The 11,356-nt window shown below is 52.8% G+C and overlaps 1 protein-coding gene across 1 annotated transcript in view; it reads left to right on the plus strand.

Annotated features, from left to right (window-relative positions):
* SORT1 (sortilin 1) overlaps positions 1 to 6,336 on the plus strand; it is a 24,754-nt gene extending 18,418 nt beyond the window's left edge. The window contains 3 exon segments of the mRNA XM_075613607.1: positions 3,277 to 3,383; positions 3,930 to 4,050; positions 5,301 to 6,336. Of these exon segments, the coding sequence (XP_075469722.1) occupies positions 3,277 to 3,383; positions 3,930 to 4,050; positions 5,301 to 5,315 (243 nt within the window). The 3' untranslated portion in view covers positions 5,316 to 6,336.
* The last annotated feature ends 5,020 nt before the right edge of the window (positions 6,337 to 11,356 follow it).

Below are 11,356 nucleotides of genomic sequence, written 5' to 3' on the forward strand. Positions count from 1 at the left end.
TCTTTCTCCTCCCTCCCCCTCTTTCTCCTCTCCCCCCTCCTCTTTCTCCTCTCCCCCCCTCTTCTTTCTCCTCTCTCCCCACCTCTTGCTCCTTTTCTCCCCACCTTCTCCTCTTCTCCCCCCCCTCTTTCTCCTCTTCTCTCTCCCCCCCCTCTTCTCCTCTTCTCTCCCCCCCCTCTTTCTCCTCTTCTCTCCCCCCCGCGCTTTCTCCTCTTCTCCCCCCCCCCTCTTTCTCCTCTTCTCCCCCCCCTCTTCTCCTCTTCTCCCCCCCCCCTCTTTCTCCTCTTCCCCCCCTCTTTCTCCTCTTCCCCCCTCTTTCTCCTCTTCTCCCCCCTCTTTCTCCTCTTCTCCCCCCCCTTTCTCCTCTTCTCCCGCCCTCTTTCTCCTCCCTCCCTCTTTCTCCTCTCCCCCCCTCTTCTTTCTCCTCTCCCCCTCTTCTTTCTCCTCCCCCTCTTCTTTCTCCTCTCCCCCCCCCCTTTCTCCTCTTCTCCTCTCCTCCCCCCTTTCTCCTCTTCTCCTCTCCCCCCCTCTTTCTCCTCTTCTCCTCTCCCCCCCCTCGTTCTCCTCTTCTCCTCCCCCCTCGTTCTCCTCTTCTCCTCCCCCTCTTTCTCCTCTTCTCCTCACCCCCCCTCTTTCTCCTCTTCTCCTCGCCCCCCCTCTTTCTCCTCTTCTCCTCTCCCCCCCCTCTTTCTCCTCTTCTCCTCTCTCCCCCCTCTTTCTCCTCTTCTCCTCTCCCCCCCCTCTTTCTCCTCTTCTCCTCTCCCCCCCTCTTTCTCCTCTTCTCCTCCCCCCCCCCCTCTTTCTCCTCCTCTTTCTCCTCTTCTTCTCTCCCCCCCTCTTTCTCCTCTCCTCTCCCCCCCCTCTTTCTCCTCTCCCCCACCTCTTTCTCCCTCTCCCCCCCCTCTTTCTCCTCTTCTCTTCTCCCCCCCCTATTTCTCCTCTTCTTCCCCTTTCTCCTCTTCTCCTCCCCCCCTCTTTCTTCTCTTCTCCTCTCCCCCCCTCTTTCTCCTCTTCTCCTCCCCCCCCCTCTTTCTCCTCCTCTTTCTCCTCTTCTCCCCCTTTCTCCTCTTCTCCTCTCCCCCCCCTCTTTCTCCTCTTCTCCTCTCCCCCCCCTCTTTCTCCTCTCCCCCCCCTCTTTCTCCTCTTCTCCTCTCCCCCCCTCTTTCTCCTCTTCTCCTCTCCCCCCCCTCTTTCTCCTCTTCTCCTCTCCCCCCCCTCTTTCTCCTCTTCTCCTCTCTCCCCCCTCTTTCTCCTCTTCTCCTCTCCCCCCCCTCTTTCTCCTCTCTCCTCTCCCCCCCCTCTATCTCCTCTTCTCCTCCCCCCCCCTCTTCTCCTCCTCTTTCTCCTCTTCTTCTCTCCCCCCCCTCATTCTCCTCTCCCCCCCTCTTTCTCCTCTTCTCTTCTCCCCCCCCTATTTCTCCTCTTCTCTTCTCCCCCCCCTATTTCTCCTCTTCTTCCCCTTTCTCCTCTTCTCCTCCCCCCCTCTTTCTTCTCTTCTCCTCTCCCCCCCTCTTTCTCCTCTTCTCCTCCCCCCCTCTTTCTCCTCCTCTTTCTCCTCTTCTCCCCTTTCTCCTCTTCTCTCCCCCCCTCTTTCTCCTCTCCCCCCCCTCTTTCTCCTCTTCTCTTCTCCCCCCCCCTATTTCTCCTCTTCTTCCCCTTTCTCCTCTTCTCCTCCCCCCCTCTTTCTTCTCATCTCCCCCCCTCTTTCTCCTCTTCTCCTCCCCCCCCTCTTTCTCCTCCTCTTTCTCCTCTTCTCCCCCTTTCTCCTCTTCTCCCCCTTCTCCTCTTCTCCTCTCCCCCCCCCCTCTTTCTCCTCTTCTCCTCCCCCCCTCTTTCTCCTCTTCTCCTCCCCCCCTCTTTCTCCTCTTCTTCTCCTCTCCCCCCCCCTTTCTCCTCTTCTCCTCTCCCCCCCCCCTCTTTCTCCTCTTCTCCTCCCCCCCTCTTTCTCCTCTTCTCCTCGCCCCCCTCTTTCTCTTCTCCTCTCCTCCCCCCCTCTTTCTCTTCTTCTCCTATCCCCCCCCTCTTTCTCTTCTCTCCCCCCCTCTTTCTCCTCTTCTCCTCTCCCCCCCTCTTTCTCCTCTTCTCTCCCCCCCCTCTTTCTCCTCTTCTCCTCTCCCCCCCCTCTTTCTCCTCTTCTCCTCTCCCCCCCTCTTTCTCCTCTTCTCCTCTCCCCACCCTCTTTCTCCTCTTCTCCTCTCCCCCCCCCTCTTTCTCCTCCTTCTCCCCCCCTCTTTCTCCTCCTTCTCCCCCCCTCTTTCTCCTCCTTCTCCCCCCCTTTCTCCTCTCCTTTTCCTCCCGCCCCTCTCTTTCTCCTCTTTCTCCCCTCCCTCTTTCTCCTTTCTCCCCTCTCCCTCTTTCTCCTCCCTCCCACTTTCTCCTCTTCTCCATCCCCCCTCTTCTCCTCCCTCCCCCCTCTTTCTCCTCTTCTTCTCCTCTCCCCCCCCTCTTTCTCCTCTTCTTCTCCTCTCCCCCCCTCTTTCTCCTCTTCTCCTCTCCCCCCCCTCTTTCTCCTCTTCTCCTCTCCCCCCCTCTTTCTCCTCTTCTCCTCTCCCCCCCCTCTTTCTCCTCTTTCTCCTCTTCTCCTCTCCCCACCCTCTTTCTCCTCTTCTCCTCTCCCCCCCCCTCTTTCTCCTCTTCTCCTCTCCCCCCCCCTCTTTCTCCTCTTCTTCCCCTTTCTCCTCTTCTCCTCCCCCCTCTTTCTTCTCTTCTCCTCTCCCCCCCTCTTTCTCCTCTTCTCGCCCCCCCCTCTTTCTCCTCCTCTTTCTCCTCTTCTCCCCCTTTCTCCTCTTCTCCTCTCCCCCTCTTTCTCCTCTTCTCCTCGCCCCCTCTTTCTCTTCTCCTCTCCTCCCCCCCTCTTTCTCCTCTTCTCCTCTCCCCCCCTCTTTCTCCTCTTCTCCTCTCCCCCCCCTCTTTCTCCTCTTCTCCTCTCCCCCCCCCCTCTTTCTCCTCTTCTCCTCTCCCCCCCCCTCTTTCTCCTCTTCTCCTCTCCCCCCCCTCTTTCTCCTCCTTCTCCCCCCCCTCTTTCTCCTCCTTCTCCCCCCCTCTTTCTCCTCCTTCTCCCCCCCTCTTTCTCCTCTCCTCTTTTCCTCCCGCCCCTCTCTTTCTCCTTTCTCCCCTCTCCCTCTTTCTCCTCCCTCCCACTTTCTCCTCTTCTCCATCCCCCCTCTTCTCCTCCCTCCCCCCTCTTTCCCCTCCGCCCCCCCCCTCTTTCTCCTCCCCCCCCCCTCTTTCTCCTCCTCCCTCTTTCTAAGCCTCTCCCCCTCTCTTTCTCCCCAGGTTGCTCCCCCCAGCTCAGTCCCAGTCATTTTCTCTGTTGTTATTGTTCTGCTGGTCGCTGTTGCAGCCGCTGTCCTGATCGTCAAGAAATACGTCTGCGGGGGGAGGTGAGAACTGGGGGATGGGGGCAGTAGTGGGACGGGTGGCGTCTTAACAGCATCTCCCGGCATCTATTTCCCTTCTCAAAATGGCCGTGCTGCGTCACATAGTGACGTCTCGGTGCCATAGCAACGGACGTCACGTGTCATTCCCGTTTGCATGGCAACTCTGCGCCATTCCACGCCGCGCGGCCATATTGAGAGGATTTGCAGGGTGATGCTGTCAGACGCTGCCCGGACAGGTGAATGAAGGTAAGAGAATTAAGCACCGGCTCGGCGAACTTGTGACATTTCAGTAGCGGGTTCGTGCGAACCAGCAGAATCCCACCACTGGATGGGGGGAAATGGGCGTGGGGGAGGTGTGATTGCAGAAGAAGAATCTCCGCACAGCAACGTGCGCTGCAGCCTCTCACCCCAGCTGGCAGCGAGTCTTCTGCACAGGGGTTATTTGGATAACTGTGGTACCCGCCTACTCGACTCTGCCACGTGAGGGAGTGGGGACTCTCCGCCCCCTCACCTCTAATCCAAACCTTCCCTCTCCCTCCCACCCCCCAGGTTCCTGGTGCACCGATACTCTGTCCTGCAGCAGCACTTGGACACACAAGGGGACGAGCAGCTGGACACAGGCCTGGGGGTACCGCGGAGGGGCAGCGGTTACCATGACGACTCGGATGAGGTGAGGGGAGCAGAGAGGGAGGCGCCAGGATCACACATTAAACGTACTCTTGGGGATGCGGGAGAGTCATGTTTGCAAGACCCTTCCTCCCCCACCTCTCCCTTCTCCCTCCACCTCTCTTTTCCCTTTCCCCCCCCCTCCACCTCTCTTTTCCCTTCCCCCCCCCTCCCTTCCTTTTCCCTTCCCCCCCCCCTTCCTTTTCTCTCTTGTTCTCTTTCCCTCGTCTCACCTCTCTCTTTCTCTTTCCCTCGTCTCACCTCTCTTTCTCTTTCCCTCGTCTCACCTCTCTCTTTCTCTTTCCCTCGTCTCACCTCTCTCTTTCTCTTTCCCTCGTCTCACCTCTCTCTTTCTCTTTCCCTCGTCTCACCTCTCTCTTTCTCTTTCCCTCGTCTCACCTCTCTCTTTCTCTTTCCCTCGTCTCACCTCTCTCTTTCTCTTTCCCTCGTCTCACCTCTCTCTTTCTCTTTCCCTCGTCTCACCTCTCTCTTTCTCTTTCCCTCGTCTCACCTCTCTCTTTCTCTTTCCCTCGTCTCACCTCTCTCTTTCTCTTTCCCTCGTCTCACCTCTCTCTTTCTCTTTCCCTCGTCTCACCTCTCTCTTTCTCTTTCCCTCGTCTCACCTCTCTCTTTCTCTTTCCCTCGTCTCACCTCTCTCTTTCTCTTTCCCTCGTCTCACCTCTCTCTTTCTCTTTCCCTCGTCTCACCTCTCTCTTTCTCTTTCCCTCGTCTCACCTCTCTCTTTCTCTTTCCCTCGTCTCACCTCTCTCTTTCTCTTTCCCTCGTCTCACCTCTCTCTTTCTCTTTCCCTCGTCTCACCTCTCTCTTTCTCTTTCCCTCGTCTCACCTCTCTCTTTCTCTTTCCCTCGTCTCACCTCTCTCTTTCTCTTTCCCTCGTCTCACCTCTCTCTTTCTCTTTCCCTCGTCTCACCTCTCTCTTTCTCTTTCCCTCGTCTCACCTCTCTCTTTCTCTTTCCCTCGTCTCACCTCTCTCTTTCTCTTTCCCTCGTCTCACCTCTCTCTTTCTCTTTCCCTCGTCTCACCTCTCTCTTTCTCTTTCCCTCGTCTCACCTCTCTCTTTCTCTTTCCCTCGTCTCACCTCTCTCTTTCTCTTTCCCTCGTCTCACCTCTCTCTTTCTCTTTCCCTCGTCTCACCTCTCTCTTTCTCTTTCCCTCGTCTCACCTCTCTCTTTCTCTTTCCCTCGTCTCACCTCTCTCTTTCTCTTTCCCTCGTCTCACCTCTCTCTTTCTCAGGATCTCTTGGAGTGACCCCCGACACATCCGTTCGGCACACCTGGAGTGTGACCCGAGTGTCACCAACGCCACCTTCACTCGCGGGGATTCCCGGCTCCATTTCTAAAATTGTCTGTCTCCGTGGAGAGATGATGCTGCAGCGAGACAGAGGACACCGTGCTGTCGGGACGCCCCTCTCCTGTCCCCTGCAGCTTCTGCTTGGCAGGCTAGGGACACTGCAAATTCTGGGTATCCGGACCATGGCTGATTACAGGGACAGGACGGGGTGACTGATTTGGCAGTGGTGGAAATTTTGTTTTAAACTGGCTGGGTGGGCTCCCCTTCTGAGGAAGGCTCCCCCCCCCCCCCCTCAAATCCGAGGGTGTCTCCTGTCAGGACTCTTCCAGCATCTTTTGGTCTGCAAGATCTAAAGCTTTTGAGTCCTGTTTTTGGTGGGTAATGAAGTCTCTGTATATACTGTATTCTATTCGGGTACGAACAGCTGCAAGATTGTAATATATTTTATGCTTGGGTTTCTGTCTCCGAACCTTTTGAAACTCCCTAATCGTGCTGTACAAACTCTTCTTTCCCTCCCGCCTCCTGCAGCACATGGGGACATCAGTCTGGATCAGGGTCACTATCCTGGAGGGTCTCTCATTTGTAATATTGGGTATCATGGATCTCGCTGGCATCAGCTTCAATGCAAAATGTATAGTTTTATTGATATTTTAATTTGGCCAGAATGCTCAAGTTTCCCTCTTGGCCTCAGACCTGGACCCCCAGGAAGTAGTCACCGTCCTGACCTCTGACCCTTGTCTGAGCGATGCACAGGGAGTAGTAAAGCAGTACGACTGGCTGATACCAGTGGTATGCTGCATACAAAGGTTGGGTGCTTGTGCTGTAAATTGGTGCGGGGTGTGTGTGCAAAGCGCAAAATGAATGTGAATTGCCTTGTTGAGACTGTAGAAAGAAACATCCAGGTCTGGCATGCAGAACCAGTCCTCCGAGGGTCAGTTCAAAGCAACAATAATAAAGTCATTGCACACTGTTTAGAAAATTGTGTTGGTATTCTGTCTGTGAGTAGGTTTACTGGCTCTGCACTTTGTATAAGCTTATAGGAGTACATGTGAGTATGGTTAAGTAAAAGGTGTGTGCTCATTTGCATGTCCTTACCCAAATCCTACCCAGGGACGGCTGGGATATTTGCGGGGCTCGGTGCAGGAACATGTGCGGGGCCTCGGCTCTTATCTACTCCGGCGCCATCTTCTCAGCGTCTCGTTATGACTCCGTGTCGCCGTGACCATCTGATGTTGCGACACCACAGGGCGTCCTGTTGTCTTAGCAACGCCACGGCAAACATGTTGGCGCAGTGTGTGAATTAAACATGACGCAGTGCATCGTGAGCTTCTCCGTGTGTGGGAATGAAACGCGTTGGCGCAGTGCGTGACGTGAGATCCTCGGTGGGAATTAAACCTCGTTGGCAGCGGTGTGGGCGGGATTTTACATGGAGGTTGTTCACGGCTCAGCGTTATGGGAGCTGGAGTGCGGGGTTGTGAGGATTCCTGACGTGCCCTGTATAGTTCTACAACCTCCCTTCCCCTCTCACACCCAGAGGGGGTAAATACTATGTATGTATGTATGTATACTTCTGTGTAGCATTACTATGTATAGCTTTATATAGCAATCGGATAAGAAGCAAGGCACAACGGATTTCTGCAGCAAAAAAAAAAAACCCTATTTATTGGGCCAGGTAACGCCATGGCGTTTCGGCGGGCACAGCTGCCTTTCTCAAGTTTGGGTGCCAGCCAAAACGTCACCATTACTTGGCTCAATAAATAGGTGTTTTGCAGAAATCTGTTGTGCCCGGCTTCTTATCTGATTGCTGAAACTTGGGGTGCAGGCAGGGATTCCCTGAACCAGGAGCACCCTTGAATAGAAGCATTTCCTCCCCCCCCCCTTTTTTTTTGGGGTGCAGCAATATTTCTTGTTTTATCTCTAATATATTTCTCTCCATATACTGTATGTACATAGCGCCTCCCAGCAGCAATACACGTGATATCATAACAGAACACATAATGGGAATAAGCACTTCAGACATAAAAGTAACAGGAAAAGGGAACCCATGTCCCGAGGAGCTTACAGTCTAATTGGTAGGTAGGAAGAACGTACAGAGACAGTAGGAGGGCGTTCTGGTAAGTGCGTCTGCAGGGGGCCAAGCTTTATGTATGAGATGTATAGTATCAGCCACGGAGCTACTCGTACCGTATGCTTTGTTGAGGAGGTGGGATTTAAGATGTTGTCAGGGTGCAAATGTATGCAGCGCTATACAAAATGACAATAAAAGGTAAATAAACTGCAAAAAAGGTGGCTGGCATAGCAACATGGCAAAGGGAGTGTGCCGAAGAGCTTGCAATCTAAGTGGTATTTTGGGATGCTTCCGGACATACCGTCAGGGGCATCTGGAGTCCGGTCTAGAGGCGTAAATAATTTAATGAGATGCTTCTTTTAAGAGGAGTGTATTTTCTGCTGGGCTTTGAATTTGTAAGCTCCACGGGGGCAGGGACCTGTGACTGCAAAATGTCTCTGTAAAGCGCCACGTAAAACTAGCAGCGCTATACAAGAACAAACTTATTGTTTGCAAAGTGGAGGTGTTTGGCGAATATTGAGAGGAAGAGCGAGCCATAGGAAGGGAGAGATTGGTGGGAGAGGGTTAAGATGGGAGAAAGCTACAGAGATAAAAAGGGTGATAAAGACACAAGCTTGGGTTGAGCGGAAGAGACGTGTAGGGGTGTAACGAGATCAGAGGTGAGATATATGGAGGTGCAGAGGGGTGTAACGAGAGATCAGAGGTGAGATATATGGAGATGCAGAGGGGTGTAACGAGAGATCAGAGGTGAGATATATGGAGGTGCAGAGGAGTGTAACGAGAGATGAGTGAGATATATGGAGGTGCAGAGGAGTGTAAAGGGAGATCAGAGGTGAGACATATGGGGGTGCAGAGGTGAGATATATGGAGGTGCAGAGGTGAGATATATGGAAGTGCAGAGGTGAGATATATGGTGGTGCAGAGGTGAGACATGGAGGTGCAGAGGTGAGATATATGGGGGTGCAGAGGTGAGACATGGAGGTGCAGAGGTGAGATATATGGATGTGCAGAGGTGAGATATATGGAGATGCAGAGGTGAGATATATGGGGGTGCAGAGGTGAGATATATGGGGGTGCAGAGGTGAGATATATGGAGGTGCAGAGGTGAGATATATGGGGGTGCAGAGGTGAGATATATGGAGGTGCAGAGGTGAGATATATGGGGGTGCAGAGGTGAGATATATGGAGGTGCAGAGGTGAGATATATGGAGGTGCAGAGGTGAGATATATGGAGGTGCAGAGGTAAGATATATGGAGGTGCAGAGGTCAGATATATGGGGGTACAGAGGTGAGATATATGGAGGTGCAGAGGTGAGATATATGGGGGTGCAGAGGTGAGATATATGGAGGTGCAGAGGAGTGTAACGAGAGATAAGAGGTGAGATATATGGAGGTGCAGAGGAGTGAAAAGGGAGATCAGAGGTGAGATATATGGGGGTGCAGAGGTGAGACATATGGAGGTGCAGAGGTGAGATATATGGAGGTGCAGAGGTGAGATATATGGGGGTGCAGAGGTGAGATTTATGGGGGTGCAGAGGTGAGATTTATGTGGGTGCAGAGGTGAGATATATGAAGGTGCAGAGGTGAGATATATGAAGGTGCAGAGGTGAGATATACGGGGGTGCAGAGGTGAGATAAATGGAGGTGCAGAGGTGAGATATATGGAGGTGCAGAGGTGAGACATATGGAGATGCAGAGGTGAGATATATGGAGGTGCAGAGGTGAAATATATGGGGGCGCAGAGGTGAGATATATGGAGATGCAGAGGTGAGATATATGGAGGTGCAGAGGTGAGATATGGAGGTGCAGCGGTGAGATATATGGAGGTGCAGAGGTGAGATATATGGGGGTGCAGAGGTGAGATATATGGAGGTGCAGCGGTGAGATATATGGAGGTGCAAAGGTGAGATATATGGAGGTGCAGAGGTGAGACATGGAGGTGCAGAGGTGAGATATATGGAGGTGCAGAGGTGAGACATATGGGGGTGCAGAGGTGTGATATATGGAGGTGCAGAGGTGAGATATATGGGGGTGCAGAGGTGAGACATGGAGGTGCAGAGGTAATATATATGGAGGTGCAGAGGTGAGATATATGGGGGTGCAGAGGTGAGATATATGGAGGTGCTGAGGTGAGATATATGGAGGTGCAGATGTGAGATATATGGGGATGCAGCGGTGAGATATATGGGGATGCAGCGGTGAGATATATGGAGGTGCAGAGGTGAGACATGGAGGTGCAGAGGTGAGATATATGGAGGTGCAGAGGTGAGACATATGGGGGTGCAGAGGTGAGATATATGGAGGTGCAGAGGTGAGATATATGGGGGTGCAGAGGTGAGATATATGGAGTTGCAGAGGTGAGATATATGGGGGTGCAGAGGTGAGATATATCGAGGTGCAGAGGTGAGATATATGGAGGTGCAGAGGTGAGATATATGGAGGTGCACAGGTGAGATATATGGAGGTGCAGAGGTGAGATATATGGAGGTGCAGAGGTGAAATATATGGGGGTGCAGAGGTGAGATATATGGAGGTGCTGAGGTGAGATATATGGAGGTGCAGAGGTGAGATATATGGAGGTGCAGAGGTGAGATATATGGGGGTGCAGCGGTGAGATATATGGAGGTGCAGAGGTGAGATATATGGGGGTGCAGAGGTGAGATATATGGAGGTGCAGCGGTGAGATATATGGAGGTGCAAAGGTGAGATATATGGAGGTGCAGAGGTGAGACATGGAGGTGCAGAGGTGAGATATATGGAGGTGCAGAGGTGAGACATATGGGGGTGCAGAGGTGAGATATATGGAGGTGCAGAGGTGAGATATATGGAGGTGCAGAGGTGAGATATATGGAGGTGCAGAGGTGAGATATATGGGGGTGCTGAGGTGAGATATATGGGTGTGCAGAGGTGAGATATATGGGGGTGCAGAGGTGAGATATATGGAGGTGCAGAGGTGAGATATATGGAGGTGCAGATGTGAGATATATGGAGGTGCAGAGGTGAGATATACGGAGGTGCAGAGGTGAGATATATGGAGGTGCAGAGGTGAGATATACGGGGGTGCAGAGGTGAGACATATGGGGGTGCAGAGGTGAGATATATGGAGGTGCAGAGGTGAGATATATGGAGGTGCAGAGGTGAGATATATGGAGGTGCAGAGGTGAGATATATGGAGGTGCAGAGGTGAGATATATGGAGGTGCAGAGGTGAGATATATGGAGGTGCAGAGGTGAGATATATGGTGGTGCAGAGGTGAGATATATGGAGGTGCTGAGGTGGGATATATGGGGGTGCAGAGGTGAGATATATGGGTGTGCAGAGGTGAGATATATGGGGGTGCAGAGGTGAGATATATGGAGGTGCAGAGGTGAGATATATGGAGGTGCAGAGGTGAGATATATGGAGGTGCAGATGTGAGATATATGGAGGTGCAGAGGTGAGATATATGGGGGTGCAGAGGTGAGATATATGGGGGTGCAGAGGTGAGATATATGGAGGTGCAGAGGTGAGACATGGAGGTGCAGAGGTGAGATATATGGAGGTGCAGAGGTGAGATATATGGAGGTGCAGAGGTGAGATATATGGAGGTGCAGCGGTGAGATATATGGAGGTGCAGAGGTGAGATATATTATTTATTTATTTATTTATAAAATATTTTACCAGGAAGTAATACATTGAGAGTTACCTCTCGTTTTCAAGTATGTCTGGGCAATATGGAGGTGCAGAGGTGAGATATATAGGAGGTGCAGAGGTGAGACATGGAGGTGCAGAGGTGAGATATATGGGGTGCAGAGGTGAGACATATGGGGGTGCAGAGGTGAGACATGGAGGTGCAGAGATGAGATATATGGGGGTGCAGAGGTGAGACATATGGAGGTGCAGAGGTGAGATATATGGGGGTGCAGAGGTGAGACATATGGGGGTGCAGAGG

This window comes from Ascaphus truei, chromosome 9 (assembly GCF_040206685.1).
Source record: "Ascaphus truei isolate aAscTru1 chromosome 9, aAscTru1.hap1, whole genome shotgun sequence".
NCBI lineage: Eukaryota > Metazoa > Chordata > Amphibia > Anura > Ascaphidae > Ascaphus > Ascaphus truei.